The sequence below is a fragment of the Pholis gunnellus genome, assembly GCF_910591455.1.
Source record: "Pholis gunnellus genome assembly, chromosome: 18".
Classification (NCBI taxonomy): Eukaryota; Metazoa; Chordata; class Actinopteri; order Perciformes; family Pholidae; genus Pholis; species Pholis gunnellus.
Genome location: NC_136545.1, coordinates 10,032,481 through 10,051,403, shown reverse-complemented (window position 1 = coordinate 10,051,403; position 18,923 = coordinate 10,032,481). Strand labels below are relative to the sequence as shown.

The 18,923-nt window shown below is 41.7% G+C and overlaps 3 protein-coding genes across 3 annotated transcripts in view; all 3 read left to right on the top strand.

The window, feature by feature from the left end:
- Positions 1-1,144: 1,144 nt before the first annotated feature.
- Positions 1,145-3,470, top strand: pus1 (pseudouridine synthase 1). The gene is made up of 6 exons (XM_079178662.1): positions 1,145-1,428; positions 1,672-1,898; positions 1,987-2,124; positions 2,258-2,360; positions 2,463-3,169; positions 3,267-3,470. Exons 1-6 carry the CDS (start codon positions 1,365-1,367, stop codon positions 3,297-3,299), a joined length of 1,272 nt encoding a protein of 423 aa, XP_079034788.1. The 5' UTR covers positions 1,145-1,364; the 3' UTR covers positions 3,300-3,470.
- A 1,074-nt stretch (positions 3,471-4,544) lies between these two features.
- On the top strand, positions 4,545-8,419 carry noc4l (nucleolar complex associated 4 homolog; the record flags this gene model as incomplete). The annotated part of the gene is made up of 15 exons (XM_079178536.1): positions 4,545-4,697; positions 4,855-4,981; positions 5,119-5,225; positions 5,385-5,492; positions 5,679-5,828; positions 5,955-6,057; positions 6,197-6,231; positions 6,323-6,373; positions 6,463-6,574; positions 6,717-6,777; positions 6,953-7,063; positions 7,192-7,355; positions 7,527-7,609; positions 7,799-7,912; positions 8,058-8,419. The coding sequence occupies 15 exons, from the start codon at positions 4,545-4,547 to the stop codon at positions 8,175-8,177; spliced, it is 1,599 nt and encodes a 532-aa protein (XP_079034662.1). The 3' UTR covers positions 8,178-8,419.
- Positions 8,420-11,587: 3,168 nt separating this feature from the next.
- Positions 11,588-18,923, top strand: part of rimbp2a (RIMS binding protein 2a) — a gene marked incomplete at both ends in the record, with an annotated part of 53,848 nt that continues 46,512 nt past the window's right edge. Inside the window, one exon of the mRNA XM_079179340.1 lies at positions 11,588-11,725. Coding sequence (XP_079035466.1) covers positions 11,588-11,725 — 138 coding nt within the window. The remainder of the gene's footprint in view (positions 11,726-18,923) is intronic.

Genomic DNA, 18,923 nt, shown 5'->3' with positions numbered 1-18,923 from the left:
TCGTGTTTTCAGCAGAAAACTACTTGGTCACCTTATAAGGGGCTCTGAAAAAGTGCAAGTGGACATTATAAGGCCATCCCAGGATGAGAGAGTTAAATGCTGAGCCTCTTGACAACCACAATCCCTCATTGTTGTGGAGTCCTTGGGAAAGAGACAAACACCTCTCTCCTCGGGGAATGCTGAATCCCATTGCAACTATAATTTGCCTTAAGCGTTTACTCAAGGGCATTATGGTTTCATGAGTCATAGCAAATTATGATGAGCCGCTAATGTGAATCAATAATGGAAAGACTTCTTTCTATGGATTATGCTTTGTATCATGTAATTGGTTTATACAAGAAACCCATATGTATCAAGTTATGTTATTATAGTGATAATTATAATATGGTTACACAAGGAAAGGTGCGGGGGAGTCCTTGTAACAAGCAGCCAGTCTATACAGAAAGGAGAGTGGGTTTTACCCTATAACAAGATAAATTGTAGTCTAACCTACATGAAAAGCATAACGATTATTAATTACATAGCTCAGTTGATGTTTGGCTCTGATTATTCAGTGATAGTTCCAGGAGCCCACCAAAGGAAAAATCACATTATGTCTATATTGACTTTATATGTTTCTATACCTCATGTTGTTTTTTATGTATAACAACCTGAGATTTGCCAGGAGAGTTACAAAATTGCGAACCATAACCTGGAACACTCCTCCATTGATGGGATTTTGCTGCACTCAAGTGGACAGAAATGTGAGTACATGTGGATTTATGTCTGAATGCTCTGGAATCTATATTTGGCTGAATGTAGTTTTCTTTTTCCTAAGTCCTCTACCAAACGTAAACACATAAAACCATTGTGATTACATTCTAAAACATGATATAAGTGGTCCAGAAGTTGTCTGAGATTCATCACTTGCCTACATTAAGAGACCTCATAAAAGACCATATTAAGCAGTTGAATTTTTCATATAAGTGGATGTAAAAATGCCCATGTAAATCATTTGTTTTTTCTTTTATTTAATGATATATTTTTTTAATTGTTTCTTTTAAATAAATGACTAAAAGTACTCTCATTACGTATGCAAAAACGAGAACAAGGCGAGTCTCGCGATATTTACCTCAGGGGTCAAAGTTAACTTTGGCCATGTGTTTATGTTGCTGCATCTACTACAGCACTCTTAGACACAGCTACAGTCAGCATTATATTTACATATATTAATGAATTTTGCAAGGCAGAGTTACGTCTTCAGGAGACTTTATATTTCGTAACCGGAAGTTGGTTGTATCTGAATATTCCGCGCCGCGTTAGCTTCCGTAGTTCAGCTGACATGCCAGTCTGCATCCTTTAGCTGCATGATGGCTTAGCGTGACATGTTTAAAACCCGACCGCTGTTGAGTGCCTTAGTTAACAACAGACTGACGTTAGAAAGAAACGGTAAGCGAACATATCCAAGACAACGTGCCGGTGAATGCATTCGGTGTGCAATCCGTGATTGCGTGTGTTCCTGTTTTTTTTTTTTTAATACCCTTTTTGTCCGCAAGACTTATCTCCTTACCGTGTTTATATGTGTGCAACATGTAATGGCGTCCTTCGTCACAATCACAGCTAACCTTCCACAACATGACCTGTAACTCACAGGGCGTCCTGGTCACGGATTATTTCTTGGTCTCTCCACAGGTGGCCCTTGGAAGTCGCTTTGCATGATGAGTGAAGGCTCCAGGGATGAGCAGACGGCCAAGCTGCTGAAACGAGCCAACGAGGAAAACGAGGACTCTGCTGAGAAGGTGCAGGCTGCAAAGAAATTAAAAGCAGAAGAGGAAAAAGCTGAAGATGAAAAGAAATGTCCCAAAAAGAAAGTGGTGCTCCTCGTGGCATACTCTGGAAAGGGATACTATGGCATGCAGGTTCGTACTGTAGCTGATTCTCCTCTCCTACACTTTTTTTTTTTTTTTTTTAACGTCTTGCTAAATGTGTGTGTTTTCTGTGTTTCAGAGAAATGCCGGAACCTCTCAGTTTCGGACCATCGAGGATGAACTGGTCACTGCACTCATTAAATCCGGTTGCATTCCTGAAAACCATGGCGATGAGATGAAGAAGATGTCTTTCCAAAGATGTGCCAGAACAGATAAGGTAGGAGTCTGCGCGCAGACATCCCAGAAGGAGTACCTGTCACGGAACAAGGCCAACACGGCCATTTTTAAAAGTGAAATAGTCACTGTATTGTGAGTTTGCGTGCGTCATTATTATTGGTGTGTTTGTTTAGGGCGTGTCTGCTGCTGGCCAAGTGGTGTCTCTAAAGCTGCGGTTGATTGAAGACACCGTTGAAAAAATCAACGAGCATCTGCCACCGCAGGTCAGAATCCTCGGTGAGACATTGGTTCTAATAATCCAGTTTTGTTGATTGGAGTTTGAGATGGTTTTTAACATTCTGCATTTTTTTTTTCTTCTCTTCCTCTTTGTTCCAACAGGTCTTAAACGGGTGACCCAAGGTTTCAATTCCAAAAACAACTGTGATGCTCGTACATACGCCTATATGCTTCCAACAGTGGCCTTTTCCCCAAAAGACTATGATACCGGCGACATAGCAGCCTTTCGCCTCGAGCCCGGGACACTCCAGAAGGTGAACGCTCTGTTTGCTGTCTACAAAGGCACCCACAACTTCCACAACTTCACCTCTCAGAAGGCTCCAAGCGACCCCAGTGCCCGCCGCTACATCATGGAGATGTCTTGCGGAGAGCCTTTTATCAACAGCAATATACAGTTCGCTGTGATCACTGTACGAGGCCAGAGCTTCATGCTGCACCAAATCCGGAAGATGATCGGCCTGGTGATTGCGGTGACGAAGGGCTACGCCAAGGAGGAGGTGTTGGAGCGTAGCTGGGGACACAATAAGGTGGACGTTCCCAAAGCTCCGGGACTGGGCTTGGTCCTGGAAAGGGTTCACTTTGACCGGTACAACAAGCGGTTCGGCGGGGACGGGCTGCACGAGCGGCTGGATTGGGGCGGCGAGGAGGAGGCCATCAAGGGCTTCAAGGAGGCTCACATCTACCCCACCATCGTGGAGACGGAGTGTCAGGAGGGCTCCATGGTCAGCTGGATGGCCACACTTCCCATCCATGACTTTGAAGCTACAGCCTCAGCTACTGACGCACAAGAAAATAAGGACCAGAAACAGGTATCTGGAAGCCACCATAGAGTAATAATATGTGCTGAAAACCATGATGTTTCAAATAAATCATTTTGTTCATCGTTGCTCTCTCCTTTTTCCCCAGGACAACGCAGATTTAAGAAATGACTCGGATTAGGTCGCCCTGCCAGCTGAAAGAAGAGATGTTTTCAGAACTAAATATTCTCTCTTTTTTTGGGAAATAGCTTTCTTTTTATTATATCTTCCAAGATTGACTTTTTTTTGTGATATTAAATTTAGCTTCTCTTATACAAATGTTATTAAACAAACGACAATAAAAACCTCTGTTCTTTATTGTACCCTGAGTGTTTCCTGGTGTTAATTTGTCCCTGGATCAAACACTAATGCCCTCTACCAATGTGTCTCAGCTCCATTAGTGTTTGTTGTTAAGCTGTTTGAGTCTTTGTCTTGTAAGAAGAATATTAAGGATAGGTTTGGATTTTTTGCAATGCGATACTCACATTCCTATATGCACTTCACCTCAACTCCACTGTAAGATTTGGGACAAAATCCACTCTCCAGCTCCCACGCAAGAATGTATTTCAAAGATTAGCTGTAGCTAAAACAAGTGTCTATTTTGTAAGATCTCAGTGAGCAGTTATTTATTTGGCCATGTCTCTTTAAATTTGTAAAGCCAGTTAATACTTTTTGTTGAAAGTTATTTACCAATTGGCGTTGGTAAGATTACCGTGAAGCAAACCTTAGATTGTGTTAATACAACTAATAACTGTCGGAATGGAATGAGACTTAATTATTTTCAGTCCATTTTTCACTGTCATGTATTGAGCTAGGAAAGTCAACATCACAAATAGTATATAGCTTTTATTTCACAGCTGCAGGAGCAGTGAAGATGTTTACACATGGGACAGAATATATTTGATTAGATCACAGTTATTGTATTATATGGGGGGAAAAAAATCATGTTTTGATCAGAAAAGTAATGTGACGACAGAACTCAGCTGAGTCACTAAATGTGTAATAAAATGTCTTTCATCTGTACCCTAGCAGTGGTTAGGCTAGTTTGTGTTAAAACCTAAACCAGAACTTCAGCCTCCCGTCACTAGGAGGCGACACATCGGTTCAAGACTGGTGCTGCATTCACTGACCTTTGGAGTTATAGGAAAGTAGAACTTTCTCAAGTATGTTTGCCGCCCGTCTATGCATGATAGTCGTATATAGTATATTTATAAATTACGTAATTCCTTGTATGGTGATATTTAACAGATTTTACTGTAACTATTTTAAATTATTCACAAACAACATTTACAGGATGTTCACATGTAAGTTCCAGGATGTTTGTAGTAATATCTCTCATGTTTCATATTACTACAAAGTAACTTGAACGCAGCATCACCAAATAATCATGGCGCCGGCCAAAAGACGCAACGTGATTTCGGCGAAAACATCAGAAAAAAGTGGAAAAATAGCTAAAATTGACCTTAATACCAAAGTTGAAAATGTACTTGAGAGTAGAAAAAATGCCAACGACGTTTTCGACATCCTTGAGTTCCTTGAGGTGAATATACGCAACTAAGTAACACTGTTATAGGACCCAGCTGAATACATGCTGGTTAGCGAGCATTATTGACACCAGGTACGGATGTTAACGTGCTTCTCTTGGTTACTAAAACCACACACTGCACGTGTGTTTTATTCTCCATGTCTGTTTCCAGTCAGAAAAACAGAAAGATGTTGTCAACGCCGTCAATGCCTGCAGCAAATTGTTCTGCACCTTGTTGGAGAAGAAAGAGCTGTTTTTGGGGAAACTGCCTAAAGAGGAGGAGGAAGAGGCGTTGAGTGGTGAGTAACGTTACTAGGTTAATAATAATAGTACATTACATATAGTAGTGTTACACCAGCGCTGACGTAGGTTACCTACTGCTGACGAACTGCTGCAGGTCACACAAATATTTATATGTGTATATTTTCTGTTTCAGGAGGGTTGAGTGTTGAAGAGAAGTACCGCATGTTCATGCGACACCGATACAACAGCTGTGTGGAGATGCTGCTTGAGCACCTCAACCATGAGCTTCATGATGTGAAGGTGAAAGACTCTCTCACACACACACAAACACACACACACCAACCAAAGAACCATGCTGCTCTTACAGTAAAAATGTGATTGCAGATGAAAAGGAGAGTCAAGTAAGTAAGTTATTGTCTGTTTGTTAATTTTTTTTAATACTAACTTGTCTGAATACAGGAGAGTGCCCTGTGCTGCCTCATGAAGTTTGCTGCAGGAGAAGGAGAGCATCCCCTCCAGGACTTAGACTGGAGTCAACACTACAGCTTCCCCAGAGAACTCATCCAGGTAAGATGTCGCACAACCTGGTCGTCAGTGGTGGGAATGTGAATATACTTTATCTAGTCCTTTGTGTGACTTTAGTTATTTCCCCATTTTGTTTGCCAAGACAAGAAATATGGCAGTTGTTCTTTTTTAAATCACCCTACCTTTTTGTCAGGTGCCTTCTGATGTTTTCTATTATTTCATCATCAGGCCGTGGTGGACAGACTGCTGACCAAAACAACAGACAACTACCTGCTGATCTCCAGGTTCTTCGAGTTCCTTGAGATGGAGGACGTCCGCTATTATGTCATGAGTTTCATCCGTGAGAATGTGGCCCAAGTCATGGACAAAAGCAAAGGGGTAGGGGCCACTTAGTTCATCTGCTGTTGCTCAGCTTGTTTATCACTTTCCTTGTCCCATTTTTCTTTTACTTAGTAAATATTACTCGGTGCGCTGAATGCTGTGGGCTTGTCTTGTTCCTCTCAGGCGTTGGTGCCTGTGTATCAGAACAATGTGTTCACCCTCATGTCCAACATCGGTATGCCGAGCCAGGAGTCGGAGCTCACCAACTTCTTGATCAAACAGGAAGGTGAGACCTGCTTGTTGTCAACGCCACAATGTTGCAGCGTTAGTTTCTTCTGTGTGGGGAGAAGAGGCTGTTTTTGTTAGTTTAGTACATGAATACTATTTTTTTACAAGTCATTAAACTGATGTGGTTTTTTTTCTAGCCAAGCACGAGGACTGGAAAGCTACTAAACTGAATGTAAGTAAAAACATTTTTAATTCGACGTTGACATTTCTTAACTTAGATATCTTCCCCCGAATATGATTTTAAATGTTCTACTTCACAACAGGAACACAAGCGTGCCTTTGAGAGGATGTGGCTGGGCTTTCTCAAGTATAAGGTATTGTAAAAATCTTGACTGCACAGGTCATGTCTAAATGTTTTTTTATGAAAATGTATTCACTGTGCCATCTCGTCTCTCTGTTGTAGCTGCCAAGCAGCATTTACAAAAAGATCTTGGTGATCCTCCATGTCTCCATTTTGCCCAACTTGAGTAAACCCACACTGATGATCGACTTCTTGACCGCGGCCTATGAAGTCGGTAAGTTGTGCGTGTGGCTCAGTGGTGACAGTACTTCACCATCTTCATGTGACAAGGAGTGCTTTAAAATAACCACAGGGGCGTTTCTTTACATAGGGCGATGCTGGTAATCCTGATATCTTGTCATGTTTTTGTTGAACAGGTGGGGCTATCAGCCTGCTGGCCCTCAATGGGCTTTTTGTCCTCATACATCAACACAACCTGTGAGTATTAAATGAAAAAAAAACAATTAATTTGATTACTTTATCAGCCACATTAATGACAGTAATATGTTGAAGAAACATGAGGCTCCATTCTGGATCTATAAAGGACAACAGTAGACTAAAAGATGTGTTTGAATTGCATAATTACTGTACTATATGTTGTGTGTGCTTGCAGAGATTACCCGGATTTCTACAAGAAGTTGTATAATCTGCTTGAGCCTTCTGTTTTCCATGTGAAGTACAGAGCACGCTTTTTCCACCTAGCTAACCTCTTCCTTAGCTCCAGGTAAGAACATTCATGCTTTACTAAAAGTTTTTAGGGAGAATGTGATAATCTGATTTTAAATTGACTGTATTGTAGCTTATATATGCATTAGTAACCTTTGCTGCATATGTGTTTGTGCCTTCCTCCAGCCACTTGCCAGTGTACCTCGTGGCTGCGTTTGCCAAACGCCTGGCTCGTTTGGCTCTCACAGCGCCGCCTACAGCCCTGCTCATAGTGCTGCCCTTCATCTACAACCTGATCCGGCGCCACCCGTCCTGCAGAGTCCTTATTCACAAGCCCAGCACACAGGATGGTGAGGATGGTTTGTGGTTGGAATTTTCATCAGTTTCAAAATGTCAGGGGTTTTAGATTGCCAGTCCGATTCGTTATATATACACAGCTTGTAATACTTTTTACTGTGATGCACAATCCAAGGAAGCATGTTAGGATACATGTAAAGGTTTGTTTCTATTCATAATGACAGAGCCCGTGGAGGACCCGTATCTAATGGACGAAGAGGATCCTGCCCAGTGCCGTGCCTTAGAGAGCAGCTTGTGGGAGATTAAGGTGTGTACAGCATGGGATGGTTTTGGATTCCCAAATAAATCGTCCACGACACTGAATTTAACTGAGCCGTGACCTGTCAGCTAAGGGTTTTGATTGGAAAACAAGATGAAGGAATATCATATACATTTAGGAATCTAACTTAAAGGAAGCATACCTTATTTTCAATTATTTTCTTCTCGTTTCCTGCAGACACTGCAGAAGCATTACCATCCAGATGTGGCCAAAGCTGCTGGGTCCATCAACACACCTCTGTCAGGAAAAGAGGAGGACATCAACGAGCTGCTGGAGATAACAACATATGAGGTAAGGTCACACTTTAGATAACAGTTACTCACTATTGTCTATTGGTACATAAATAAACTAAATGGAAGCTAACTAATAAATGCTAATACTCCTTTATACTCTATTTGAGTAGCATGAATAATGTGTCCCATGTTCTTATCCCTAGCTGATGGAGAGAGACCTGAAGAAATCTCAGATCAAGAATATCCCGCTGGAGTTTGAAACTGCCACACAGTTACTAAAAGGAGGGGGAGATGTGTTAGGACAGCACTTCTGTCTGGATTAAAACAAGGAAAAATGAGCGACCTGCATTCTTACACGCTATACAATTCTGGGACCAGTTCATCTGTCAAGGTGACTGTTTATAGCCGTTTGGCCCGGACAGGAAGTGAGAACAGACTTCTCTTTGAGACCAGCAGCAAGAACAACATACATGCGTTCAACCTGGAGTTGTGTTTTTATGTTTTTCTCCATGACGATTGATGTGTAACTATTGTGTATCAGTAAAATGGTGAATAAATCTCTTGGTTTGTATTTGGCACATTCTTTGGGACTTTTAAAATAAATTGGTTACAAATTAATGGGAAGCTGAAGGCTTTTCTCCTATTTTAATTTCTGTACATGTTTGAGTATTGTATGGCCTAAATTCTCGTTCATGGAGTTTTTCCCCTGTTAAAAAGTTGTTGTTTTTCTGCATCGGGGCCAAAAGATAGCAATTATCTATTCAGCACAGATTGTAAAGCCCCTTGAGGCTAATTTGTGACACTGGGCTGTATAAATAATATTGACTTGACTCTCAGACTAACAAACTTTCCAGCTCTACAATGATTAGTAGCCTATTTTTAAACAATGGAATGGTACTTTCACTGTTGGTTTCAGTCACCCCTTGCTACAGCAGCAGTAACCATACAGCTAAACCACTGCTAATCCCAGTATAGGCAACCTCAGCAGCTGAAGACACCAGAGATAGAATTCTACCTATCTGGTGGCCAGAAACGCGACTTCAATCTGGAGAAGACGGATGTCAGGGCTGTTTATGTCTGTGTGTTGAGGAGTTCTCCTGTCCTCAAGTAGCCACGAAAAGAAAAGTAATGCAGCGTTAAAGGCCCTGCACAGCCACACAGGTGTTTTCAATTATCCAGGTTGATTGCACTCGGGCTAAGGTAAGGGGTCCTCTACCTTGCGAAGAGCTAATCAGGTAAAGTGAAATGGACCAGGTGTGTGTGTTTAGGGTGCTGTCAGTTGTATAAATCAACCCGTGTCTTTAATGTGTTGCTGTAAAGTATCGGGGTCATGCTTACGTTATATTGGACCTTTAACGTTAGCGCTACACAAGCACGAGGTCAGGTCCGTCCCCGTATGTGCGAGGTTAGCCTTAAATGCTCTTTCCCCGTCACCAGTTCATATTTCATGTTCTCGTTAAGTGTGCCATATGGTGAAACAGCAGGCAGCCTTGGGTACATGTAGACCGCGAGAGAGAAAATGTTGAATCATAACTGACTTATGTGCGAAAAGAGCAAGTCATGTCGGGTGTAAAGCTGTCCCAAACTCGTACTTACAGGCGGACATGCCTATGTAGTACAGCGATACACAGCATCCATGCATGTTTTATTTTTATTTTTATTTTTTTAACGTTTTTGAAATGTCATATATTTTTCTTTTGAGGCTTATCGTTGTTGAGGATTTTAAGGATTATTATCGGGAAGGTGAGAAGCCAACAGAAAAGAAGATCACTGTGAAGAGGATGAGAGCAACCGGCCAGCTCACATGGATGGGTAAAACGTAACCTTTCAAAGTTATTAGTGGTAGTTTTTTCCCCACCCTCAAAAAAAAAATAGGATTTTTATTAATATTTAAGGTTTACAGTGTTACAGGCAGGTGCAACATCATATTCTTAGATATCTGTTGTCCTTTTTAAAAGGATATGCAAACTGCAATTTTAGTTTTGAAGTTTTTCTCCAGTTGCAGAAACTCCTGCACTGCAGACAAAGTGCATGCATTATAAGCTTTAGATACATGCAGAGCTTGGAACGTGTCTCCAAAACCATTTAAAGCTAATTTTTTTATATAAAAAAATATATATTTTAAAGAGGAACTTTTTTGTTTGTAATAATGCCATAACCCAATAACTGAACTCCACGTGTTTCTAATTGGGAATGTGCTAAAGTGTTAATAGCACAACAATAATGCTCAGAATTAACTACATGGCATCACAATAGTAATGCTCTTCTTCAGAGGGAGGTGACATACTTATGGCAAATCAATCATAGTAATGGTATAATAGAATAATTAATAGATAGATGGCAAATGAAAACCCCCTGTCAGGCCTGGATAATGAGGCCCGCACAGCACCCTCCTCTTACTTTAATAAATCTGTGAGATGCTTACCGCTGCAGCTTCATAGATGGCTCGGTGGGATGGGACATTTCTGCATAAATCTACAGGACTCCTGAGCTTCGTGTTGTTGTTGTTGCTTTGTCTGTCCTCGTCCACCAGTCCCCTGCAAGGAAATAGAAGCTGTCCAAGGTGAGTCAGCACGGAGAAGCTGTTTGAGCAGTTGGCTGAGGCTTTAAGAGAGACTGGGGAAGAGGGAGCTGATTCATTTGACAGTATTTATTTTTTCTATTTCTTCTAAGAAAAACAAGTATTTCTTCTTTTTCCGTCGGTTGACTCTGTTGTTGATAGTATCCCCCCCCCCCCCAAAAAGCACTTTGAGTATCCCAATTTTTTTTCATCACTGTGATCTTGTTCTGCAGTTGCTTTTGTTCATTACAAAAGACATGCATTAGTCTAAAAGACAGAATGCAGATGACGGAAATCAGCTGTTTGAGTATTTATTATGATGCAGCAGTAGAGTCAGATAAGTCCAATCTCCTGAAGCAGCATTAACCTTCTTAACCTTCCACGTGTCACTGTATGGTAGTTTCTATGAATACAGTGCGCGCGTGTGTGTGCGTGTGTGTGTGTTTGCGCAAAGGTACAAAACAGGACACATAGATGGGGTTTTAGCACTGACTGATAAAATCTTATGTTTTTTCCATGCACCCCCCTGTCATTGTGTTGCTGTGATACAGTAATCCTCTGTTATGTAACAGAGTGGCGCTCTCTCTCTCTCTCTCACTCAATGAACACACTCAAACACGAGCACATGGGCACACATGTATATATCAATCACACCAGTCAGCACCTACACATGCATGTAGACGTGCTGATGCAGGTGGCATGCACTGTTTAATTGGACATTGTTCCTGTCAGGGATCGACTATATACTTGCAGTAACAAACAAGTTATGTGTTTTTAAATGAAAGAAGATGAAGGGATTGTACAGTAAGTGTCATGAAACGTTTGCATTCTTTTCTGTGTTTATGTTTGCATGTGCAGTTGTACATTTTTGTTTAAAGATGATGTAATGACAATGAATTGTCTAGCTATTTACTTGAAGGTGCACACGAGTAACAAAGTACGTGCAGAAGTTCAGCACTAAAGTACAAATCTTAACCAGAAACGCACAAATACAAAAGGCATGTACTTGACATGAAACGGTAGTGAATGCATGTTTTTCTGTGTGTACATCTGCTTGCAGTCCCTTTTATTATGTACACATTCAGTTGTATGTGTTGGTTTTGCTTGTGTGCGTGGTTCAGTGAGGTTTGCAGCGTGTGTAATCTCTTGGTCGTGTGGGTTTTGCAGGTGGTAATGCGGGATCACACGTCCGACGCTAACATGGAGGAGCTGCTGAGGCGGTCTCAGGTGGAGTTACAGTGGATCCAAAGACAGCTGGCCATGATTGCTGCCAGAAACATACAGCATCACCACCTGCACACCAAGGGCAAGGTATCTGTGGTACCATGTACTGTAGGCCTGCGTTACTGCTACTACTGCTACGACATGAAAGCACTACTAGGAGGGGGAAGTTTGCCCACTAACACTAATTTATACTACTAGTCATGATTAAATTATCCTGTTATCAACATAAAACAGGCCTCCTCTGTGATTAGCCCATGTGAGAGGAGGGAATCTTGGGATAAAGCACCACATTTATGGACTGTTCTTAGAAAAAAGGAACATCTGCTCAACCTAATCTTATAGATCTTCATTACACGTTATTATACCGCGATGGTTCATGATAGACTTCCTGTTGGAGTTTGTCAACCACCTTCTCCAAAAGACTCTTTAGAACACAGATGTAGCTCAAAAAACAGAAAATCTTATCACTGGGAAGGTCTATTTTCTGATCTGTAGAGCACACAAGCAGAACAAGAAGTTTATGATTTTTCAAAAATATGATCTCAACATCTATTTTTGTTCTTCAGCACGATCACCATTGTTATTCCCGAATGGTATTTAATCTCATTCCAGCTCCTCCAGTCTTAACATTTTAAAGTTGAGAGTTTTGTGTTTCTGTCCGCAAATCCGTTGTTCTCAATAATCTTTTACCTTATAGGACCCTAACAAATGAACAACTGTCTGCTGCTGTGGTTTTAAATCGTCCTATGCTACACATGTTTCGGGAGCTTTGATGGCAACTGTCCTGCCTTGTCCTGGTTTAGATCTGCTGACCAACAAGATAGATTGTAAAAGGCATTTCTACCCGTGACTGTTATTCTTTATGGGGATAAAAACAAATAACAGAAGCTCTGCAGTGGCTCAGTGAGAAGAACTCAGTCCTTGAAGTGAAATATCAAATAAGCTATTTTTTTCTATTTTAAATATTTAACAATGCATCCCCATACAAAATCTATTTTGTTAGCTTCCTGGAAAACGTACCATATGACGTGTGTCACCAGGTGTAGAGAAAGTCTTCAACCGATAACTCCATCCCACATGTATGGATTTTTCCTTTTATTCCATATGGCCAGAAGAGGACAGCATGCTTCTTAAAAAAACACCCATATGAAACAATCAAAACTTGAGGAAAGAAAGCCCGGCCACAGCATGCTGTAGAGGTAGCAGCTTGTTGGGTAGTTAAATGACACGTTGCCTTCAGCTATTTGCATATTTAAAGGGGTCGTTGCATATTTCTGCCCAATCCAGTTTCCATCTGTTCCCGAACCCCGGTCTCACAGGGCTTCATGTCACGCGCGAAAACCATCTCACTACGAGAGCAACGCGTCGGTACGGTAAGGATGGAAGCAAGCGTTGCTAGGCAACAGAGTGGAACAAAGAGTACGTCCCGCTTCCTCCTTCTCACTCACGCACACTTGGTGTCTCCTTTCTTTCTGTCCTCTCCTCCGACCTGTGCCTCCGTTCCAGTGTTAAAACGGAGGACGCCTATCGACATAATGCATTTGAGTGCCTGCTGCTGATGCAACCTCACTAAAACCACCACGCTGATTCAATTTGAGACCTCCGATCGGGGATTTAGAGGAGGCGAAGAGAGCAGATGGACGGTTGTATCTGAGGTCTGTCCAGGAACATTAAAGTGTAGATTGGATTTGATGCTGGAGGAAAGTTGCAAGTAGTAATACCGAGCAAACGTTAAACATGTGATATATATATATATATATATATATATATATATATATATATATATATATATATCACTTATGTGTAAATCTGGAGTGATGTATGTTTTGTTGCTTCTGTCAGCAAAACAGAAAACCAGATGCAGAGCAAACAGGGATGCTGGACCATTATCTACTCTGCTTGGGAAATCTATTCAGAGAGGACAAAATGCTCATCTATGATGTAATGATTTACACATCACTGCTCAACAGATTTACAAATTCCTTTTAAATGAAAGCTGCCCTGCGTGTCTTTTTTTTCTCTTCTTTTTTTCTTGCCAGTGTGACGTCGTTTTGGGGTGTGCACATGTCTGCGTATGGGCGAGACGGAGAGCAAAGAAGGTCAGGGAGGGGGGATTTTAAAGCACGACTGGAGGAAGAAGCAGAGAGCGCGAGAGGAAGCGTGAACACATTCAGGGGTGGGACTCAGGGAGTGTGTGTGTGTGTGTGTGTGTGTCTGTGTGTGTCTGCGTTGTCTGGTCTGAGAGTGCCAAGCTACTGTAGCTTTTTTTTTTTTTTTTGCTTTCACTGAGACCTCCAGCCTGTTCCAGTAGCGTACAGAACAGGCAAGCTAGTGGAGCCGCAGATCTGAAACGCTCATTCCAAAACGCGCACACACAGGCACTCGTGCACCAGCAAAAACACGTGCTTACGCGCAAACGCGTCACCTCTGCCTCCACTGCCAGCCTGTAATGTGACGGGAAGAGAGTCATTTTGGGACATTAGCGGTACTGCTTTGAAGGTAGGGACATTGTCAATGTTTGTATCAGCAAAAACATACATGTCTGTCCTTTTCTTAAACTCCCAAACACACACATTATGTGCTGGATGCTGCTGTGATTCTGAGAGGTTTAATGCATTCTGGGATAACACAGGACACCATGTATTCTTTTCATGAAGAGCAGCGATAAGTGTTTGTGAACGATACTGAATTATTTATCTCTTGAGCAGTTGACGCTAGATTTATAACAGTCTGTCTGAATCCAAATCCAAGTGCAACACATTCACAACAACACTTGTGCTGGAGAAGAGTGGCTTGAAAAGACTGATTTTTCTCTTTGTGAAAACCCATTTAATGACGGGTCAATAGCTGTACATCCATGGCTGACTGCATCAGGCAGCCCGGATGCAAGTATTTCACTCACACACCAGATGGCGATGTGACAATCCATTTAAATCACACCCCAGTCAAAATAAGATTACCTCGGGGTATCCTGGTGGGTCGGTTGGCTGAGCACACGCCACTTAACCACAATGCCCTTGGTTCGAAGCCAGCCACCACATGCTGCTTTACTAACCCACTCTCCTGTGTCCCTCCACCATAAGTCATCCAACAAAGCAGAAATGCCATTAAATCCTTAGAAAATTGTGGTTTTATGAAGTGAATCATTGGATGACTGTACTCGCAGCATTTCCTGGTGTCCATGAAGAATTAAAATCGATAGCCATTAATTGCTGCAAAAGTGGAGGAAAGCCTAACTGTGCACGGAATAAAGTACTAAAAAGCCACTATTACGTCATTATATGCTGACGCATCTTAAAAGCTACCCACATTATCTGCTTTGCTTAATAAACAGTTACCCCAGCCTCCAGTTGTTCATCAGTGTTATATAGATAATCCTTTTGCAGTGTAGCCATCATTGGTGTTGTCTACGGTGCTGTGCAGGTCGGGCAATTCACAGAAAGTGAAGCTCCCCGAATGTTTTTTTTTTTTTTTTCAAGAAACTTCATTGAGTGACGACTTGTAAAGTGTGCTGCCTCTGTGTAAGTTAAAGTTAAACTCCCTTTTGACCTCAAGTTTCTGCTTCGCTCTGCCTTTGACCTTTTGTATTGAGATTGGTAAACACAAAAGGAATTTCCTTCTTTTGATGAAGGAAAGAAAAATGCTAATAATTTAGCATATAAAATGGTTACAACTTTTTAGATTGTGTGTCACTGAAATCAACAATAGCAGATGCAGTCTCTCATTATCAACCTAGCGACTGAATGACGGTGAAGTACACTGAGAGATCACTAGATGATACTGGGAAATACAGACATCACCTTCACCAGTAGTTGCCGAGCTATTCCTGTCATTAGGGTTATCGAGCAACATGTGGTTACATTTTCGTTATCGTAGCATTCCTCTGAGCACGCTATGCCTGAATTTTGAGATACGACAGAAGGGGCAAATACGGTTGAGGAGAGGTTACCTCAGACATTTTTCACATAGCTTTTGCGAGCACTAGTAGGGCTTGGAAGTCAGTTTAAGAGCACAATTTTAGGCCGACAAGTCCACTTGATATTTCCTGAGTGCTGTCTCACTCCTGTCTCACCTCCAGTCAAAACTTCATTTATTGCTCGAGTAATCTTTTACCTTTGACTGACCCCTTGAGATGGACTAGCTTTACTCAATAGGATTAAAAGACATAAAAGAGGAAACAAGCAATTTTAGATACAGTGCTTGGCTTGGATAATAGCGGCTTATGAGACATTGTAACCGATTTACACAAACACTTGTGAATTATTATTCCTTCTTTGTGTGTGTTATCCACTGTGATGTATACAAAAAGGAAGAGAAACACTAATTTTGCAGAGTGTGCGGTCTTTCTCTTCTGATAAACGGTGTCGCATCAAGCTACTTATTTACGCACTATTTATACTGGTATCTTATGTTCATCCACAGTGGTCTATGAAAGACAAACAGAAAATGCAAAGAACCGCTGTTCCCATCATAATGACTGCATGAATGCCAAATGTTGAATCCACATTGATATAAAAAGGCTGCCATTCAGAAAGTGTGTGACACGGCCCACCTTTGGGAGTGAATGCACGGCCCCTGAATGTGTCTCACTTTGTCCATTTTGAATTCCTCCCCTCCTGGCTCACATATTAGCAGGAGATGTCGTCAGTGCTCCTTGTGGCCCCCAGAGCGCACGAGTGCGTCACGATTCCCAACTCTGACGCAGCTCCTGTCAGAGCAGCTTTGGCAGCTCCCTCGGTACAAGGATGATGTCTCCCAAGCGGACGGCACAGTTGGGACTGGTGTAGTCACAACCTCTGACTGACTGATTTGGGGACCGAACTAATCACGTCTCAATTAGACGTCTCGACCTGGCATTGATAAGTGTCGATGAGTACCGTTAATCTGCTCCAGTGCCCAGCTAGCAATACTTTTATAATAACCAGATGTTGTCGGGTTACCAAAGTGATAACCTGTTTTTTGTTTTTTGTTTTTTTTCGAGAGCACATTCAGTTTTTTCTTTTTTCTTGCACCAATGGTTTTCTGGTCTAAATGACTCATGCATCAGTTCTCACATAGATGTCCATATGGCCTAATATCTCACTCTAAATAGGCTGACTGAATGTGTTAGTCTGTCTGTCTGTTTGGAAAACACAGTACTGGTTGGCAGGTCTATCTCTCTGTCTGTTCTTGGAAAGTCCACCGTATTACACTGGTGGGTCTATCTGCAGGCTTGTCTGCTTGGCAGGTCTGCTGTATTAGCAGGTGTATCTGGCTGTCTTTCTGTCTGCTTGGCAGGTCCATCATACTGGCTTTGGTAGCTTTGGCTGTTATCTGTTAACAGACATATTGCCTGCAACTTTGCTTTTTGTCTTTGTGGAGGATGATAGTCTAGCTTGCAGTCGGGACACGGTTGTTATTTTTGTGCGAGTTCTTTTATGTGCCTGACGAGATGCCAAATGCTCTGCTAACACGCTAATTGATATATCAGAGTTATATTAACCGATATTAGAACCATCTGTTCGTTGGTCTGTTCTGTGGGTTTCTACAAGGAGAAAAGTGCTTTAAGAGAAGAATTGGCATATATTTTCATCTCTTCCTTAATTATCCTCCAAGTGGTAATTTAAATTTTTAGAGGGAGAAAGCAGAGATAAAGAGAAAAGTGAACAGACTTCAGAGTAATGCAGCACAGATTTCCTTTGTCTAGGGTGGTAATGTTTTCCCTTTTATAGCGCTGGTACTATTGGAGTGGCTGGGCTGGCTAAGTGTGCTTTTTCAGAAGGCAAATGGGAAGACTACACCCCATTTGGGATTTAATGATTGTAGCTCTCCAAAATGTTCCCGTTTCATACTTTTACATTACTAAAAGTAGATATGCTGGAGCAGAGCATCAAATCTGTTTTTAGATGAACTCATCGGGAAGAGTTCTTTCATCTGACACAAAATGGAGCAAAAAGGCACCCTCGCATCCTTGGATGGTGTTTAACTTCTGGAGGCACGGGCAGAGTGTACATGCACTTATTCTAAATCAGCTTCCCTCCTTACCTCGGCCAAACAGCTGCTCAGTTCCTCTGCTATCTGCGGCCCCTCTGGTGGCCTCAAAAGTCATCGGAAAATGTAAAAAGTACAAGACTGGCAGCAGATCAGTTCTGTTCCAAAACAAGACAATTGTTGACTCAATAACGCACTATCAAATTGTACACATGGATGTCTGGCGCGAAGGAAAGCCGAGCAATACCAGAAACTATTCAACACCCCAATCTGCCCATTACAGATATGCAGTTTATTTCCATGGAAGGTCCAAGCGTCAGAGTGAAAATTCACTTTCAAAGGCCATTCTAATCCATCAAGAAAACTTCTAAGGAGAAAAACACTGACTGGCAAATCCTGCTGAGGCTCAAAACCTGTTGCAGTAGCAGCTTCATTTTCAGGCCTGGTAATCCTTTTCCTGTGACTGACCCCACGGGATGGAACTAAAGCCCGAGTACGTCGCTGTAAGCAAGATTGACAGTAGCCTTATGTCCTCTTCCATAACTTATATTAATCAAGTGGCCGCTTCCTCCTCATGTATGGTTTTCATACCCCCGTCTGTTCTTCAGGTGGACGGCCTACCACTTTGGTCTAGATTCCTCAACAACTATTGGATTGCATTGCCTTGTGATTTGGTACAGATATCCATGGTGCCCAGATGAGGTATCCTAAGGAATTTGTTAATCGTCTGGCTTTTTTCTGTTGTTCAACCAGCGGGTCAAAGTTTTCATTTATCTTGTGAAATATCGCTCCATCTCACCTCTGTAATCCCGTCTTTCAAATGTATGGTTTTGAGTGAAATGGGTTTCCCATGAAATTTGGTACACACATTCATGTTAATGTTGGTGATCCGCTGACTTCATCTTGCTCCATCATCAGGTCCTAATTTTGAGTTGTCCAGTATTTTGGTCTATGAACAAATAATAGCGCAACTAATCACGTTCAGCTATACTTATCTTATATGCTAGTTGGCAAGTGTTATGCTAACACGCTAAACTACGTTGATGAACATTATACTCAGCATCAGAATGCTAGCATTGTCATGATGTGCTTGTTAGTAAGTTGACATTAGCATTTAGCGCAAAGCTCTGCTGGGCCTAAGTGTAGTCTCACAGAGCCGCTAGCAAGGCTGTGGACTCTTGTCTTGTTACTGTATATTTAGTCTAGTTAATCGTGTTACATTTGTATATGGTATAGTATAACAGTTACTACTACTCATAATTATAGTAATGATAGAAGAAATGTCTCATACTGTGTTGGTGATTTTTCCTCATCT